Source organism: Phalacrocorax carbo, chromosome Z (assembly GCF_963921805.1).
Source record: "Phalacrocorax carbo chromosome Z, bPhaCar2.1, whole genome shotgun sequence".
NCBI classification, from domain to species: domain Eukaryota; kingdom Metazoa; phylum Chordata; class Aves; order Suliformes; family Phalacrocoracidae; genus Phalacrocorax; species Phalacrocorax carbo.
In genome coordinates, this window is record NC_087548.1 from 18,135,192 (window position 1) to 18,153,281 (window position 18,090).

The 18,090-nt window shown below is 39.3% G+C and overlaps 1 protein-coding gene across 4 annotated transcripts; it reads right to left on the minus strand.

Annotated features, from left to right (window-relative positions):
- Window positions 1–295: 295 nt before the first annotated feature.
- TMEM267 (transmembrane protein 267) lies at window positions 296–17,814 on the minus strand. Of its 4 annotated transcripts, none has more exons than XM_064439602.1 (4): window positions 17,584–17,814; window positions 14,819–14,966; window positions 12,432–12,819; window positions 296–5,139 (listed from the first exon to the last, which is right to left on the minus strand). In XM_064439602.1, the coding sequence occupies exons 3-4, from the start codon at window positions 12,753–12,755 to the stop codon at window positions 4,804–4,806; spliced, it is 660 nt and encodes a 219-aa protein (XP_064295672.1). In that variant the 5' UTR covers window positions 12,756–12,819; window positions 14,819–14,966; window positions 17,584–17,814; the 3' UTR covers window positions 296–4,803. The 4 variants fall into 4 exon arrangements, with proteins under 4 accessions (XP_064295672.1, XP_064295671.1, XP_064295669.1 ...); XM_064439601.1 differs by having other exon boundaries at window positions 17,551–17,814; XM_064439599.1 differs by lacking the exon at window positions 17,584–17,814 and having other exon boundaries at window positions 14,819–16,362.
- Window positions 17,815–18,090: the final 276 nt, after the last annotated feature.

Below are 18,090 nucleotides of genomic sequence, written 5' to 3' on the forward strand. Positions count from 1 at the left end.
ATTTAAACTAGAATATAAACTGACAGGAAATGTGTTCACTCTTTTTGTTAAGGCCTCTAGGGTCTCAGGAGAAATTTTATCCTGTTTCTAGAAGACTGGGGAGAAGAAACATTCTAACATTTTTCCATTAACTTGGCAATTATTAGTACTTACTTTTTACAACAGCAATCCATTAAAGCAGGAAAAAGAACAGCACAGTTCTAACAAAAAAGTAAGTCAGAAAAACCCCATGCTTTCTTCAACTTTGTAAACTGAAAATACATGGAAAATGTTTAGATTAGCATAGAAAATGAACCACTGAAATAACTAATATTTTACTGATAGGTATCATACAGTGTACATGAAATTATTAGCTTGAATTTGCTAACAATTTTTTGTGTAAATCACATGCTTTTTGTACTTCACATTTACTCTTTATTGTAATGCATGCAGTAAAGCACAAATTCATTATGTTTTTAGTATCTTGGTTTATTTTTGCTGTGGTTTTGCTGCACATGGCACGTATCAATGCACAGTTGGAAATATCAATTAATTTGAAATGTACATGAAATACTGGTAAAAAATTGTTGGGAAATTCCTCCGTAACAGGCAGGCGTATCTCCTAAGTCATTTGGGCTGAAACAAATATTTAACAACTTCTTTGTTCTCTAATCTGGCTACCCACAGATTACAGCATTACATGCAACGTGTCAGTTTACCTTAACAAGTTGTCAATGGCCTGAGCTAAAGTCACCTAAATGTCAGGATGAGGTGTGAGACTGCCATGCATGATTAGAGGGAGACGGAAAGAAGTCGCATGTCACAAGTGCTTGCTACTTCCCTTAATGTTTCTAAGTGGTGTTCATCTATTGCTGTGGTAGAACTGGTATAAGAACATGACCAGAAAAATAGTATTTTGAAATACAGCTGAAAAGTATTGCAGAAAACCGCACAAAACCTGCTATGAATACAGAGAATGAAAATATGTATTGTTAACCTACTAAAGATGTACCTAGTAACTGATCCCTAAACATAGCTAGGACAGTACAGTACTAATCTTAAGGACTGTTGGTGGACATATAGTTACCAAAAATGCTACAGCTACAATCTAAAAATGAGAAAGTGTAATTCTCCACTTTGTTCCTATATACATTTCCCTTTGCAACAAATCTGGATAAAGCACAAAATTTTACAAATTTTATATGAAGAAACAAGAACACAGAAAATTTTCTACATGGATTTAAGTGTCCACTAATGCACAAAAATTTGTTCATACTGGCATTTCATAGACTACAGTTTAAAATACAGGTTAGAAGTAAATGAATGAGCAACACTCCTCTTCTACTAAACCATCATGTCTTTGGATAAAACTTCCTGCTCTGAGGGCTCTAAAGCAAGACATTTCTGACACTTCTGGGAAACTTTTACATGCTATAAAAGACAGAGATCCACATTATGAGGATAATCCTTTAAGGAATGTCCTGCTTTTCCAATCTTCCTTCCAAGAAAAACCCTTTTATTCATTTTATAATAAAGGCTAAACAGGCCCACCCCACTGTACTGTCAGACAGGTTTCCATACGCATAGATTTCTAACATGAAGAACAAATAGAGCAGCGACTATTATTTTTGTGGAGAGCACATTTTAAAAGGATGAAACACTTTCCCTAATTAGCTCAGTGTGCTGCAGAGAGCCTTTAGCACTTACCAGCCATCGAGGGTCTCTGAGACCCATTAAGCCAGCCATCCCAGTTAATATTTTCTGTAATTTTTTTTAACTTTATACTAATATACATGTACTAACATAAATATAGTATGAACACATCACCTAATCTTTGCACCCTTTGATAACTTAAGTTCAGCACATGCTACCCTATATATGCTCCTCCATAAAAGTAATCCCTTTTGACAGCTATTCATCACAAACTGGAATAATTAAGGTCCTATCTCCCTAATGGGCAATGGAGTGCAATTAATAAAAAAACTAACCATACAGTTACTAATAGATATTTCTTAGCTTGTACACTGTAAGCTAGACAGGAGCTTAATTTTTACTTTGGGACTTTTTCTGAGAAATTTCTGTAAATGAAAACTGTTACTTTGAATAGTCCACAGTGCAAATTACTATGTTATAAACCTGCAACATAATAACATTTTTCCTTAAGGAACTCCTTTATGAGGAAATTTCTATTTCTGTATAATAATAACGCATTTTATTTTACAATAATAAGGGTGCTATTGCACTTAATGGAAAAGTGCTGTTTACAAGAGTAAGTTCTTTAAGAAAACTCACACTCTGAGCAGTTTCACTTCTATCTTCCTGAATCTTCCCTAAAGCTTATGTTTTACTGTAATAAGTAAGTTTGCCTTTACTGAATCCTTAAATATTTACTAAAATTCCTTATTTCCATATTAAATAATGTTCATAATTAGTGTATTTTTTAATTAAACAATTTGGCCAAAATACATAATACTGTAATGAAACTGTCTTCTCCTTTCTAACCACAAATAATATCTAGCAATTGTCTGCAAATCGAGTACCAAGCAACTATGGAGGAATAGAATGTAGTAGAAACACTATATGATAGCAGTGTTCAAAGAGATGCAGATATACAGTTGCACACTGTGAAGTAGAAACAGAATTTCCTTTAAAATAGTTGTATACAAGAGTCCAGCAGGAAAACAAAAAAATTCAAAAGGCTAAATGATGTTTTTTAGAAGTGCAATACGCTACTAAATTCTCACTAATACTTAGCACTTATATAGTACTTTACATTATTAAAGGGCTATATAAATGCTATCTAGATGAAATGTACTATCTAAAAGCAGAATAAAATCCAAAGTGAATGGTGATCAGATGAATGGCACCATGACAGTACAATGTTTCAGTCTTTACTGCTAAGGCTGGCCCTCAAGCGTCCCAGCCCCCAGAAGAGAGAGAGAGAAAATCTGGAGAAAGGAAGACTTCCCCTTGGTTGAAAAGGATTGGGCCAGAGATCACCTAGGCAAACTGGAGCCTCACAAATCCACGGGCCCCGATGGGATGCACCTGCGAGCGCTGAGGGAGCTGGCGGATGTTCTTGCTGAGCCACTCCCCATCATCTTTGAAAGGTCATGGAGGACAGGAGAGATTCCCGAGGACTGGAGGAAAGCAAATGTCACTCGAGACTTCAAAAAGGGCAAGAAGGAGGACCTGGGAAACTATAGGCCAGTCAGCCTCACCTCCATCCCTGGCAGGGTGATGGAACAGTTCATCCTGGAGGTCATCGCCAGGCATGTAGAGGACAAGAAGGTTATCAGAAATAGTCAACATGGATTCACCAAGGGGAGGTCATGCTTGACCAACCTGACAGCTTTCTGTGATGGCGTGACTGGCTGGGTCGACGAAGGGAGAGCAGGGGATGTTGTCTATCTTGACTTCAGTAAGGCATTCGACCCTGTCCCCCATAGCATCCTCACAGGCAAGCTAAGGAAGTGTGGGTTGGATGAGTGGACAGTGAGCTGGACAGAGAACTGGCTCAGCAACAGAGCTCAGAGGGTCGTGATCAATGGCGCAGAGTCTGGTTGGAGGCCCATAATTAGTGGTGTTCCTCAGGGCTCTGTGCTGGATCCAGTCCTGTTTCATACATTCATCAATGACCTGGACAAAGGGACAGAGCGTCCCCTCAGCAAGTTTGCGGATGATACCAAGCTGGGAGCAGTGGCTGATACACCAGCAGGCTGTGCCGCCGTCCAGCGAGACCTGGACAGGCTGGAGAGCTGGGCCGAGGGAAACCTGATGAAATTCAGCAAAAGCAAGTGTAAGGTCCTGCACCTGGGGAGGAACAACCCCATGCACCGGTGCAGGTTGTACAGGTTGTAGGCTGACCTGCTGGAATGTGGCTCTGCTGAGAAGCACCTGGGAGTGCTGGTGGACAGCAAGCTGACCCTGAGCCAGCACTGTGCCCTTGTGGCCAAGAAGGCCAAGAGTATCCCGGGGTGCATTGAAAGGAGTGTGGCCAGCAGGTTGAGGGAGGTTATCGGCCCTAGTGAGACCGCATTTGGAGTGCTGTGTCCAGTTTTGGGCCCCCCAGTTCAAGAAGGATGTGGAACTGCTTGAGCAAGTCCAGCGGAGAGCTACCAAGATGATCAGGGGACTGGAGCATCTCCCTTATGAAGAAAGGCTGAGACTTGGGTCTGTTCAGCCTGGAGAAGAGAAGACTGAGGGGGGATCTTATCAATGCTTATAAATATTTGAAGGATGGGTGTTAAGATGAAGGGACCAGACTCTTTTCAGTGGTACCCAATGACAGGATAAAGGGCGATGGGCACAAGTTGGAACACAGGAAGTTCCAGCTATACATGAGAAAAAACTTCTTTCCTTTGAGGGTGTGCAGAGAGGTTGTGGCGTCTCCTTCCCTGGAGACGTTCAAAACCTGCCTGGACGTGGTCCTGTGCCCCCTGCTCTGGGTGTGCCTGCTCAAGCAGTGGGGTTGGATGAGATGATCTCCAGAGGTCCCTTCCAACCCTTACCATTCTGTGATTCTGTGAAAATGTAATGTAATTACTACAGACAGAGACTAAGTACTTTACAGATCAGCTAGTTATGCATGAACTGTAATGGAAGACCACATATTTTACACAGGGAATATACATATATAAAAATATTACCATTAATGAAATAGGTTTCTAGGGCCAAAAGAAATGGTCACAGAAGCTGTAACTGGCTCCACATGCTTAAAATGCCTAACTCTGAAGTCACAGGAAAGACAAGGAAACCACTTCAGTGATAAACAGACAGCTTATTTCAAGTGCTAATACAAACAACCTTTAAGAGCCATCATTCTTATACATCAATGTGGATTCCATGTTTTGTAGACATTAATTCTCTAGTGCCTGTTAAATACATAACAAATGAACACAGATGAGGTAAAGATGCTGTAATTGCCACATAAAGCCAATATGGCAAAGGAGGAGTTTTTCCAAATGGGCAGATCCAGAGGCCATGACGAATCCCATCACGGACGTGATGAGAAGTCCATGATATGAACAACATCCAGGGAAGAAAGCACCATGAATCCTTAAGCCTGAAAAGGTGCATAATAAACTTCAATGTCAGAGCTACAACAGGAATCACAGTAGAACAATGAAGAAGCGGTCTCTGTGGAAGGGTCAGAGCAGCCTGCAGAAAAGAAAAATATAATTGGCAATGGTTACAATCGTGACAAGAAAGAAATGTTTCATGGATGCTTACAGGTGTACTACCAAGTGGCTAATGTTTACAGGTGTATTATCAAGCGGCTAAGTGGAAGTGCAAAGGAAAACATACTGTTCCTTTCCACTATAGTTGATCAAAATCAACACTATTTAGATGTATGACAGTTGTGTGCTGCCCTGTCAGTAGCAGGGCTGAGGGTGCCGGGACAGGCTTTACTCTCTCTATTGTGTGGTATGAATCATTCATCCTACTAAGCATTACTGACAGCGAAACAGGGAGGGAGAGGGACAAGGTATGCCAATTTGTCATTTAGTCATGTGGTATACAGGAACTTGTATAGTCTGCTGCACTGATCATATGTATTTAATTTAAAGATAATTAAAAGGAAAATGACTATACAATACGCTTGAGAAATTTCATATGCTTTACTTGAAATATTTGATATGCTTTAATGGCATTTATTTTCAAAAATACATCCTGTATTATAGTACAGTTAGCACTCATAAAGTTGTTTTAGTCGGGCAATATCTAAAACAGAATGGGAATTTCCAATACAACAAAAATATGATCTAGGTTACATGTATTTTGATTGCCTTGACACAGTATTCTCTACGGACAGGCAAAAGAGAAGGTCAGAAGCCAACACTGGAATAATTTGTCATTGGGGTTTTTATGTCAACAACTTTATATCAAATTGTTTAACTCAGTTGAAAGCCTAGTATTTGATTTTAATTAAGGTGAGTGTCTAGCTAGTGAGATTAAATTTAGCCATTTTAAGAAGTTATAATCATCAATTTAATATACATACTTGAGAAAATACTCCAGGTGAACTTACTAGCAACAGCTAGAACTATCTCTACAAATTCAAAGATAATAAAAAAAAATGGAATAATAATATTTTGGATTTCTAAGCAACAAATCAGTAGCTTCTTGCTTCTTGCTTCTGTAAGCACAGGAGAAATGATCGCTCATTACTAAAAGATCTGTACAGGTGCTGATGTAATATTAATTGGCTTAATTCAGATACTGGACACTTGGAAAGACTGTAACTGGCACCAGAGACATATCTTTTGCACATGACAGTGCATCTGATTGTTATCTCGAACATATCCCTCACTGCATCTCCTACAGAAAGCAATGTTTTGCTACAAGACACCAGCCAGTAACTCGTTAATGCCTCACTTGTGTTATTTGCTGCAGGATTCAACAGCTACGGTACCTGACAGCAGGACTCTGGAATAGTGTCATCAGGTTTTAATGGATAATTTAAACAACTGCTTTGAACTCTGTCTTCTCTGTAAGGAAACGTTGATGTAGCCTTAGCCAAGAAATACAGAGATGGAAACTTACGGACCACCTTAGAATCATAGAATTCTCTGATGAATCTATGATTCTATGATTCTATGAAATAGACAGAAACTTACGGACTACCTTGGAATATAATAGCCTGTGCTTTAAACCAAAGGCAACGTTAAAAGGCTTGCAGAAAGCTTTGTCCTATTAGCTTCCCACCACATGCTTGTCCATTACTGTCTCGGTCAGGTGATGCGATTAAAACCCTTGAAAACTGCCTCAACAACTTTTAACTGTAATGGTATGGACCCAGTTCCTTAAATTGGTGGAAAGGGTGTATTTTCTACAATTTCATTTCTGTTTCATACGAGCAGGCTCTACATGGATTAAAGTAGAAAAATCTTGTGATGGTAAAATTGTTTGTCACCTACCCTACAAAGATAGTCAGATTTTTTTACTGTCAGCAAGAGCCTAAGAAGTCCATACTAGCCTAATTTTGAAAAACCATCCTGGATGATGATGTGTTTTGGCAGATGTTCTACTGACTGGTCACTATTTCTCCACGTTGAAAAATAAGTGGCAAAGTCTAAATGAGTCTTTTCGCTCAGCCCTGTGGAGGTTAGGTGCCAAAAGCAACACAGTGAGTAAGGAGAATTTGAATGTTAATTACTGATGCAATTTATCAGTATTGGTGCCAATCTTTAACCAGTTTTGAGAAGGCGATGCTTAAATTTTTTTCATACAGAATTTTAGATGGCAGGGTGTTCATACAGCAAACCTGAGCACTCAAGTTTAGCAAGAGAAAACCCTATTTTGTAACTGCAGTGCAGTCATTAGGCTTCTGAAATGCTGTTGCCCAAGTTCTGAGAGAAGAATAGTTTGTTTTCTCTTTTACATTCTGTAACTACAGGAACATTTATATCTTTGAGCTGCCAAGCCCAAGAGGCAGGCACATAGTTCTATTTGGCAATATAAGCTGTTATACTCTTTCTCCTAACAGGAATATCTGTTTGCCTTTAGAAATCACCAGGTCTTAAAAAAAAAAAAAAAAAAAAAAAAAGTACAGGCTTTTTCTGCCTTGAACTTCCTGGAAAAAGACAATCATGGTTTGGCTAGATTTAGGGGGATGTCTACCATAAGAGAGATCAGGCTGTGGCTGTAAACAGAATTTATTCACAAGTTACCTTTTCCATTTGCCTACATGTTTAACTAGGTGCAAGACCTTGAAGTTCCTGCTCCTCCAGCTGCTCTCACACACTGCAATGAGCAGCTGAAGACAGGAGACAACAACTGCACGCAGGAGAGCCCAAGCAAACTTTGCATTAATGCTCAAAGAGACACCACAGAATTTGTGTAACAACATGGGCTCCCTCACTCACATTCCATGATGCTTCACAAGCCTGAAGTCCTTAGTTTTGAGGCTGATCTATAAATTCAATGTTAAATTAACTGTGTGTATGGAAAGCTTATTCTCCAATTCCAGAAATGCTCCTTTGCAGCCCAGGTTGGTCAGCAGTGGCACATTAACGAGCTCTGTTATGTATGTTTGCCAATACAATCTTGTTTGCCATCAGTTGCATCCTACGCTTTTAGAAGCTAGTGAGCCTTAAGTAACAAGCTAGCAATATCTGCATGTGTGTTCTGTGACATGAGTATTTGGGCTACAATCCTGGTGGACACTTCTCATTGAAGTCATACCTGTATCTCATTTAGCCCATCATTCTGCTGTTGTTTATCAGTAATGCTGAGTACCATGGCAGGCTGCAGTAACTTTCACCTTTAGAGATAGTCAATGAGACAGATTCCTCAAATACCGATTCTTAGATTCTTCTACACTTGTGTGCATGTAATACACAGTAAAACTACCTGGAATACAAAGAACTACAACTTCTAAGCAGCAAAGTCTTTGTAGACCTTATACTTGTTGCAAAAATAATGTGGGCAAAAGGGCAGATCACATGCTACTTGGCACACAAGTATTTGTCCGAGTAAACATATAAATACCACAGGTGACTATTTACCCCGAATATTCCAGAAAAATAATGATGACACTGTGAAAACCAGCCCAACAGCCAAATAATCCAAGCAGCAAGCTGTGTCAGCAGGAACAGGAGTAAATGACTGGAGTAATGTGAAGGCAGTACCTGGAGGTAAAAGGCAATACTGCCTTGTGTTGCATAGAGGAATTGCTTCAAAAAGTGACCTGTCATCAGATTTAAGAGTGATGACGAAGAGCTTTATAGATAATTGTGTAATGTGAAAAATACTATTGTTACAAATTAGTAACAGTGGTGTGGTTAGTTAATTAGATTAATTTATCAGTTAATAATGTGTTGCATAAGCAGTAAACATTGTAGTAGTCTCAGATCAGTTACTCTCAATCCTGTAATCTAAAGAGATAAAATGGGACTGGAACTAACAAATATGTGGTAAAAAAGTATCCCATGAAGTAACAAATTACATAGGCCACAGTCTGAAATTAGGGCACGAAACTGAAAGGTGCATCATATTAAACTGAGAAAACAAAAGTTCCACCTTAAAATCAGGTCTATCTAGCCAGGGAACAACACAGCAGGAAAGTTTATGGGGATAACATTTTATCACAAACTAAAAAAACTCTAATGGAATTACAAGAAGACATAAAACCTGTAATAGATTTTTTTCTTTTTAAAAAGACAGAAGTGTTGTATACGTGTCACATTAAAAGGAAATAATTTATGATATTTGGCTCAAGTGAAGTCCCACCTAAAATACTATAAGCAGTTTGGGACGGGACCCTTTAAAGATAAATTAGGCAAAAGGCAAGCCAGAGGAGACGAGAAAAATAGTATGAGGTTTAGAAAACATAAATCCAGGCCATTCAGATTTTTTTGTGAGTTATTTAGCCAAGAAGATACTTTTTGTAAAGCATAATGGTTTTGCAAGTTGTAAGAGTAATGCTGTTACTACTGTAAGGGTCTAGAGACCTACACAGGATATGGTTTACAGGTAAACATCCCTTATTAGTGCACTTCACATATGGAAGGGGGAGGAGTTTGTGGGTGAATGAAAAAGCCTTTGTGCATCTTGCCTCCCCCTTACCTCAGCTAAGTAAGTTTGGCTACTAAAGGGCTATTCTTCTACCTGCAACATCTTGTACTTCTGATTTGAAAAACATTTTTGTGGAGAGCACAGCAATCAGCCATCTTTTCAGATAGGACTTAAATAGTAGGAAAACAAGATCTAACTGTCAAGAACAATACATTAGGCTGGATACTAGAAGAACAGTTTCTAGCTCCAGGAACATATTAAGTCATGAAGCTGCAATAATTTACTTTTTTGGGGGATGCTAGTGATAGGCTACACAAACATTCTCCATCATGGAAAGTGTGAGCATATTCGACCTTTCCTCACTGAAGGCAGTAACGAGATAGGTCACCTCCCAGTTCTAAGACAGAATACTCAACTTTCTAAACAGACATTGGTGAAGAGTGTCATCTAGTGGTCATAATTAAGAAAAAATACTGGTGATAATCTCAAATGCAAGAAAAAGCAGCAATAACATTTTAAAAATATTTTCTAGTAACTAGCCATTCATTACTTGCATTTACTGATTTTTAAGTAAGAAACTACACATTAGAATAATTATAGATTTAAATGCTGTAGTAAAATGTTAATATAGGATCATAACTTCCCTTTTCTTTATACAGTTTTAGAATTTTTACTGTATTTTCATATGCGAAAAGTTCAGAAAAGGGGAGAACTAGGAACTACCCAGGGAGGAACAACCTCAGGGAACAGTACCTGCTGAAGGCTGACTGGCTGGAAAGCAGTTTTGAGGAAATGACTGGGGGTCCTGGTGGAAAACAAGTTGACCATGAACCAGCACTAAGCCCTTGTGCCAAACGCGGCCCATGGTATCCTCGGCTGCATTAGGAGTGTGGCCTGCAGGTCGAGGGAGGTGATCCTTCCCTTTCTCCTCAGCACTGGTAAAGCCACCTCTGGAGTGCTGGTCCCTCCAGTGTGAGAGACATTTTGCTACTGAAGGTAAAGGCCAGAGAAGGGGCACCAAGATCATGAAGGGACTGGTGCATCTTGCATGAGGAAAGGAGGAGAGTTGTGACTGTGCAGCCTGCAGAGGAGAAGCCTCAGGGGGCATGTCATCAAGGTGTACAAATATTTGAAGGCAGGGAACAAAAACACCAGGGCCAGGCTCTTTCCAGTGGCGTCCACTGACAGGGCAAGAGGCAACTGGCACAGACTGAAACACAGGTGGTTCCTATTGAACACGTTTTTGCTATGACAGTGACTGTGCACGGGAGCAGGTTGCCCAGAGAGGCTGTGGAATCTGCATCCTTGGAAGACAGTCAAAAGGTGTCTGGATGTGGTCCTGGGCAAGTGGCTCCAGGTGAGCCTGCTTCAGCATGGGGGCTGGAGAAGACCTCCAGAAGACCCTTCCAACTACAACCACTCTGTGATTCTGTGAAAATGCCCTCTCTGTTGAAGACAAATATAAGGGGAAAACTGACCAAATGCACAAAGAGGAAAACATCTTTTCTCTACTACAAATAGTGATATTGTACATGAACTATTTTCCCATTAGAAGTCTGATTTTTGCACCTCAACTCTAATCAACATATTTCAACTATAATCCTACATATTTAAAAAAACCTGATAAACTGTTTTGTACTGTTCTTCTTTAATTGAAGGGTTACAAACAACAGCAATTTTTCCTCCACCTCCTTCCTTCCTCTGCTTCTTTGGAGCTATTTCCTCTGTCATCCATATGAGGAGTGTAACACTATTATGACCAAACTGGATGAGAAGAAAGAAGATGAGTTGGTCAAACAAGTGAAGTTACACTTTCATTGAATGGAAGAAGGCTGGCATCTTCCCCTTCTTCTGTGCAGGTCCATATGTAGCTAGGGGTGTACATTTTTGTGGAGGGGAGAGTAAGTAGCATGTACATATATGTATGCTAGCCACACCATCATAATCAAACTGTGAGGACTTGTGTTGCTGAGCAGAGCAAATTCCTGCTAAGAAGCAGGGTGGCAGAGCTCTAGCTATGGGGACCAGGAGCTAGCTGGGGCCAAGGAGTGTCTGCTTGGTATGAGATCCAGAAGGCACTGTTAAGAGAACTGTGGCCGGGGCTGGCACAGACAGAGCTTACAGAAGGTGCAAAATTTTTGGAGAGCGTACAGAAGAGGCTGTTGTGGTCAGGGAAAGCTGGGTATATATGTTCGGAGCATGCAAGATGACAGGGATATATGTGTGTGTATGAACAGGGAAGCAGGATCAGGACACACACCGCTGCAGAACCACGGAAAAAGAATGCCATAATCTGACAGTACCAATCCTATTGAGCACTAACAAGTAGTTCTGCAAATGGATAGAGTTGATGATCACATATATTCCTTAACAGGCGTCAATTAATCTTCTTACTTTTATTAACAAGTTTGACACTTGCTTTATTTTTTTTAACAACCAAGTATATTTAAGGGCAAACTTGGACTGCCTTTTTAAAGGTGACAACATATATATAGCTTGTTTGCAGGAGAAATGTGGCTGGTTAAAACCAAATGTACTACTTCTCAGTAAGATTGAATGAAATCAAACAGCAGCTGGATTATCTATTTCTACCCCTTATTGTAAACAGAAATGGAATAATCCACTTTATACACAAAGCGCACATGTCAGTATTTAACTGTTTACCTTGGATAAAAAAAAAACCTACATGATACACATAGGATGTCGTGTAGATTTGCTCTTTTCAGACCCTTGTAGGGAGCTGAGGTTAACAGTAGATGTAGAATATTTTTGGGGCTTTTAAAAGCATAACAACTGCATACAAATATAATTCCCATAAATCCATTAAAAATATATCTCATTAAGGTATCATTGGAACTTTTTTTGTTTTGGTTGTAGTAGAAGTAAACGGTGGTGAAGAAAGAAAATAAACAATCACTGATCTATTGACTTACCTTTAAGAACAGGGAGCCAGCATGAATGAAGTGGTCCACATCAATGACAGAGGCGAGGAAGCCAGCCAGAGTGACCTCAGTGAAGTCACTTTTCTTTCTCAGTCCAATCACTATTGCCCAGGACCACATTCCTAGTATACCATGGACTGCATTATCAGACAAGGCTCGGAGCCAGTCATTTTGCTGAATGAAGGAAAACTGCAGAAGTCTGTCTGCTACAAAGCAGAATATTCCCAAACCTAGACTAGAAATAACTGAAGCTGTGCTGAAAGTTTGGAGAAGAGCATGGGCCTTTTCAGACTCAGATGCCATGGCAAAAGCCATGTCACAGCACACAAAATGTCACTGGGATATACACTGTGCATTGTCCTTTGTATCGTCAGTTGTTCTGTAAATGTCAGAGAACAGAAAGTAAACTATTACAGAAAAAAATCCATTAGCACAAAGCATTTGTTATCACAGCTACAACTGAGCATAAAACACCCAATTTCGATGTTTTCATTTAATATTCCTGGCGATATTTGATGTCAGTTAAGTTAATTTGTTGACTTGAACACTACAGCTCTGGTTAAACCACTTGTCCTGTTTTAATTAGAACAAGTGCCTTTGTAACATGGAAAGCTCTGACTCAACTTTCTGAAATATTAGATTTTACAAAATAATTTGAAATATACCTATGATAATACCCTGAGTATGTTTCAAGATTCCTCCTGCTCTTAAATACATGACATTCAACAAATTAAATCCTTTCCACTGTAACAACAAAAAAAGATTCAATTTGGAAGATTCTTTGGACTGATGCTCAAAAATCCCAAATCTCTCTATGCAACTGAGTTTCTAATCTATAATCCAAAACACTATTTCCATTTACATCCTTTGTAAACAGAGGTATTATCACCCTTGTACCGCGCTCTGAGCAACTCCTTGTTTAGCTTGGAGACTGGCACGTAGAGTAAGCATTAAGAAAACCAGAACCACTAAAATACTAAAATATCTTTACCATTTATCATAAACAGGAACACAACAACACTTCAGTCAAGCAGAAGCAACTAAAACTAACTCATTACAGAGCAAAACTACATATACATGTAGTACTCAGCATGTGCTCCAGCAGCAAACTCTACTGTTACTTTCAGGAATTGTCTATTGCCTGCCACATTACCTTTATAACTGCTCTTTTGCAGAAAAAAACCAAACAAATCCCAGCCATTTTACTTCTCAAAAGTTGACCATTGTAATTTGAAAATAAAGGCATTGTTATTAGCATTAATAATTACTTAAAAGTCCTTAAAAACTATATATGCTGTGTTATTGTTGGAAAGCTCTCTTGCACAAAGTGATTTCTTGGGAATAATAATTGCCATTAAATAACTGCTTGGCACCTCAAAAAAAAATTCCAAATATAATTCAAGAACTCAAAGACACCCCCACCCCACTCCCAAGAAGCAATTATAGGATACCCAGATTTTAAAGACAGAGTACTCACTTCTGTGATAACATTAAAAAGAACACTTTTGAAATAAAAATCCTCATACAAATTATGTATTCCACAGCTTTGTGATGTTAAATGCACTGAAAAGCAGTCTTTGAAGGACAGTATCAATTCTAACTGTCCCAACTATTATGTTCTTCTGTCTTTTTGGGGAGCCATGGAGATAGACCACAGTTTCAAAGCCTACATCCTACCTAAAAATGGATTCTTCCAAATAGGTTGCTATTTCCATGCAATACAGTAAATCTTGATAATCATTCTTACAGTTCTATCAGGTAATTTTTTATTCTAAAAGGGCTTTTCATGAGTGTATTAGACTTCCTTTGAAAACTAATACTTCTAACAATGTTGACACAAAATAGTTCATTATTTTAAACACATTATTGATTATAAGCCGCAGAAAATAGAAAATGTTTCTCCTAGCTCATTTACATGCCTATTTATTGTGGAATTATCCACAAGATATGACTACTGGCATTGATCTTTACAGAAAAAAAACCACTGAAGCATTTATTTGGAAAAGGTTAAAAAAAAAATAAAGCGTGAATAACACATGGACTTTGCACAGAGATGAAAAGAAGTGGGTCAAGTTTAGAGTCTGTTAACCATGACGGTGCCTCTTCTGAATGAACATGTAGACACAAAGTATTTCCTGAAACACTGGAAACGCCATTTTTTTCTGGTGGGTGACTTTACAATATACAGTACATTTTGAATAAATTCCACTTCAAAGAAGAAATGGTGATCTCCTCAAAATGTTTATTCTATATAACCATCATGTCAGACTAGATTTTATTTAAAATTACAAAACAATTTGTGTAAGAATCCAATCTGGGAAGAGCACATGTAACAAAATACCTTTAAAAAGCACACCAGTATTCAGAATCAAACTTACCCTGGGACTAGAAGGATTTATTTTTTCCATTGCAGCTGCCTTATTGCAGTAGGAAACATGGTATATGCCTCAGGATTGAGCCTCTGTGCTTTCTGAATCCAGTCTGCCCAGTCCAATGCAGGAAGGACCAAACACCATTTGTTCCATCCTAAATAAATCGAACCAGGTAGCAGTAAGCACCGATACTACACAAAGCCCTTAAACTCTCTACAATACATACATGAACACTGAAAAATAGTAAAAAATACAGAAGGAAGCAACATCTTTTTAATGATTTCCTGAACAAATATAATTGAGCTAAAAGCAACGTCAGCTAGGGCTTAGAAGCTCCATTAAAGAAAGCAGGAAAAAAAGACCATAAAACAAGAAAAGGGGACAAATAAAGATAGAGCAAGATAAATAATTAAAAGATAATCAAACCCAATGTCATAAAGTCAGAAAAGGGCACTTCTGGCCTTCTGTTTTAAGTCATTGTATTCCAAAATATACTGAGATCTATTTTAACAGACACGTGCCTGACAGAACTGTGTGCCTGAAAGATTTCCGCCTAATGAAACATTTGAGAGTCACATTCAGGGATCTCCTTTTTATTTCATCCCATCAATTAGTGACCTTGGAATATATAAGCAGAGGCCTATATATTCAAATAGCAGCTGAGGTTTGTGTCAGTTTTGTGGTAGGCTTACACCGCTTTATTATGAATATTATTAGCATGCATAAAGTACACAGGGAAAGTATCACTACAGGCTCTAAAAAAAAAATCCAATATGAGTATGATTTGAGAATTTCTGGGTGAAATAAAGGTAACAACGCAAACTGGAAAACAAGGACAATATGTGAATGGGTGTCTTTGAGCCAGAATGAAGAAGAGGATGAAAATGTGGCTTAGTCAAGAGCCACGTCCATGGCATAACAGTTCTTTTTAAACAGCCTCTTTCTGCCATCCTTTATTGACAAAAATGACTGCTGTCTGTGTAAAAATCAGGTCACATTCCCAGGTACAGTGGCATAAGCATAAATATTCTGCAGATCAAGAGTGAAATCAGACTAGAAAAAGCAAAACTCTGTTCAACCAAAATGATCTCCAAAATGACAATTTTTAATATAAAACTAGAAACTGTTGTTTTGTGTGAAAAAATAATTATTTTCAGACTGTTTACAAAATATCACAATAAAGTGTCACAGGTTCTTCTATAAATCTCAGAGAGCATAGCTGTGGAGCTTACATACTTTTTAAAACAGAACAGTGGGAAATAGATGTATTGCACAAAAATGCTTAGAAACCTATGGGTGGTCAGCCCAGTTAACATACTGAAGGAAAGATTTAGGTTGGGTTTACATGAAACACATGCACACAGTATCTGGTAAGAGCAACACTGCTCAGAGTGGTGATTTTTCAAGATATTTTTATATGAGATAAAGCATAATGCATAATCTCCCCTTATACCCACAAAAATGCAATTCTGCTGATATAGTTAACTTTATTTAAGGAAATTATAAAAATCATTCTAACAATTGCACACTTGACATTGTAAATTACTGACACAAGAAGATACTTAGATCAAAGCTGTAAATATGCATTTGGGGAAACCGCTGACACCAAGAGGCCTTTCAACTCATGGTCTAAGAGCAAAACAAACCTCCAATAGCTAATATTATCATTTAGAAATATTGCTCTCCAGAATTTTTGCTCCAGTTTTGCAAGAAGTTAGCGGGTACACAAACACATAGAGGAATTTAATGCATAAAATTAGCAGAATTTTGCAATTGCAAGAAGTCAAAAGATCGCAGTAGTCCCTTGTAATTCTGTAATCTACTAAAAAAAACATTATTTGATATTGGATGTTAATTTATATTAAAAACTCCATAAATTACAATTACCATTTAACACACAAGATCAAACCTTTAATGTATTATCTCATGGAAAAGTAGATCTGACCCTAAAACAATCTGTGAAAAACAGATAATGCAAATATTTTGGGGTCAGATAATTATAATGCATTATTGGGGCTGGAGGGTGGAAGGAGGCTGAAGAGAAAAGGGGACAAAAGCATGCTAGAAATCAGTAGGATTTTATCAAGATACTGAGGAGCAAACTGAATTAAACCCATAAGGAAATTAAGAAAAATAAACAAAACCCCCATAAAATCAGGATTTAATTAAATTGTTTATTTTAGAGACTATAAGCTGAAGTGTTTACAAAGAGATACCAAGATGCCAAAATTTAGACCTTCTCCTTAATGAGTAATTTTGAACTGAGAAGTACCTAGAAGAAAGAGCTGAAAGAAATATCCTAGACGTATTTAGTAACTAGAAACAGACCACACTCCATTCAGTGGAAGAAAAAATAATTTGTCACCCTAAGCAAAAAAAAAAAAAAAAAAAAAGCATGAGCAGTTTATGTACTAACCTCATGAACTACAACAGCATTCGGATCATAAAGAGCTAATCGAATTTAAGACTAAAATACATTCAGTATGTCTAATTAAAGGGAGGGATGAGGGAAAGCCAGGCATGCGACAGACGGACACGTAAAATTACAGAGATCAGCAACAATTTTTATGTCTTGTGGAAAGGGTATGCCTTGCCTGCGCATCCAGCACCAAAGCCATCTCCTCAGTCATCAAGAAATAAAAATGTCCTGTCATCTTTACCGCAAAAACCGAACCCAGAGCGCCAGGGAGCCTGACGTTTAAGCGACGTGCCCGCCTTTAGGTAAAGCACCGCATTACCGTTTCTGAAGATCCGATGCCACTTACGGGTACCTGTATTAATACAACAGGAATTTGACGCTGGCTCCCGCGAGACCGCTACGACAGCCCTCCCCGGCTGTCGCGTCTCCTCAGCCAAACCCATGGCGCTGCGAAGGCCCCGGGGTCCCCTCACAACGCCAGCCCCGCGGCAGGCAGCCGGAGTCACGAGGGGAGCCCCGCGCCTCCCCGCCCCGGCCGGAGGCGGGAAGCCGCCCGCCGCCGCCGCTCCCGGTGCCGTGCCCGGCCCGCCCCACCGGCCCCCGCGCCCACCTGAAGGGCGGCCACCGCCCCCTCCGCGCCGCGGGGTGAGGCGGAACCGGCCGTCGCGATCCCCGCCGGCGCGGAGCTAGGAGGCATGCGTGGCCGCGGAGCACGGCGGGACAGCGGCCCGCCCGCCGCCTTCCCACTGCCGCGGTGGGCTGACGCGAGGGGGATCGGTCGTGAGATAGAAGTTTTTCTGATAATACTGAAAATAGGGCTTGGGCATTCGGAAGATTAAATAAAGCGCTGGAAGAGAAA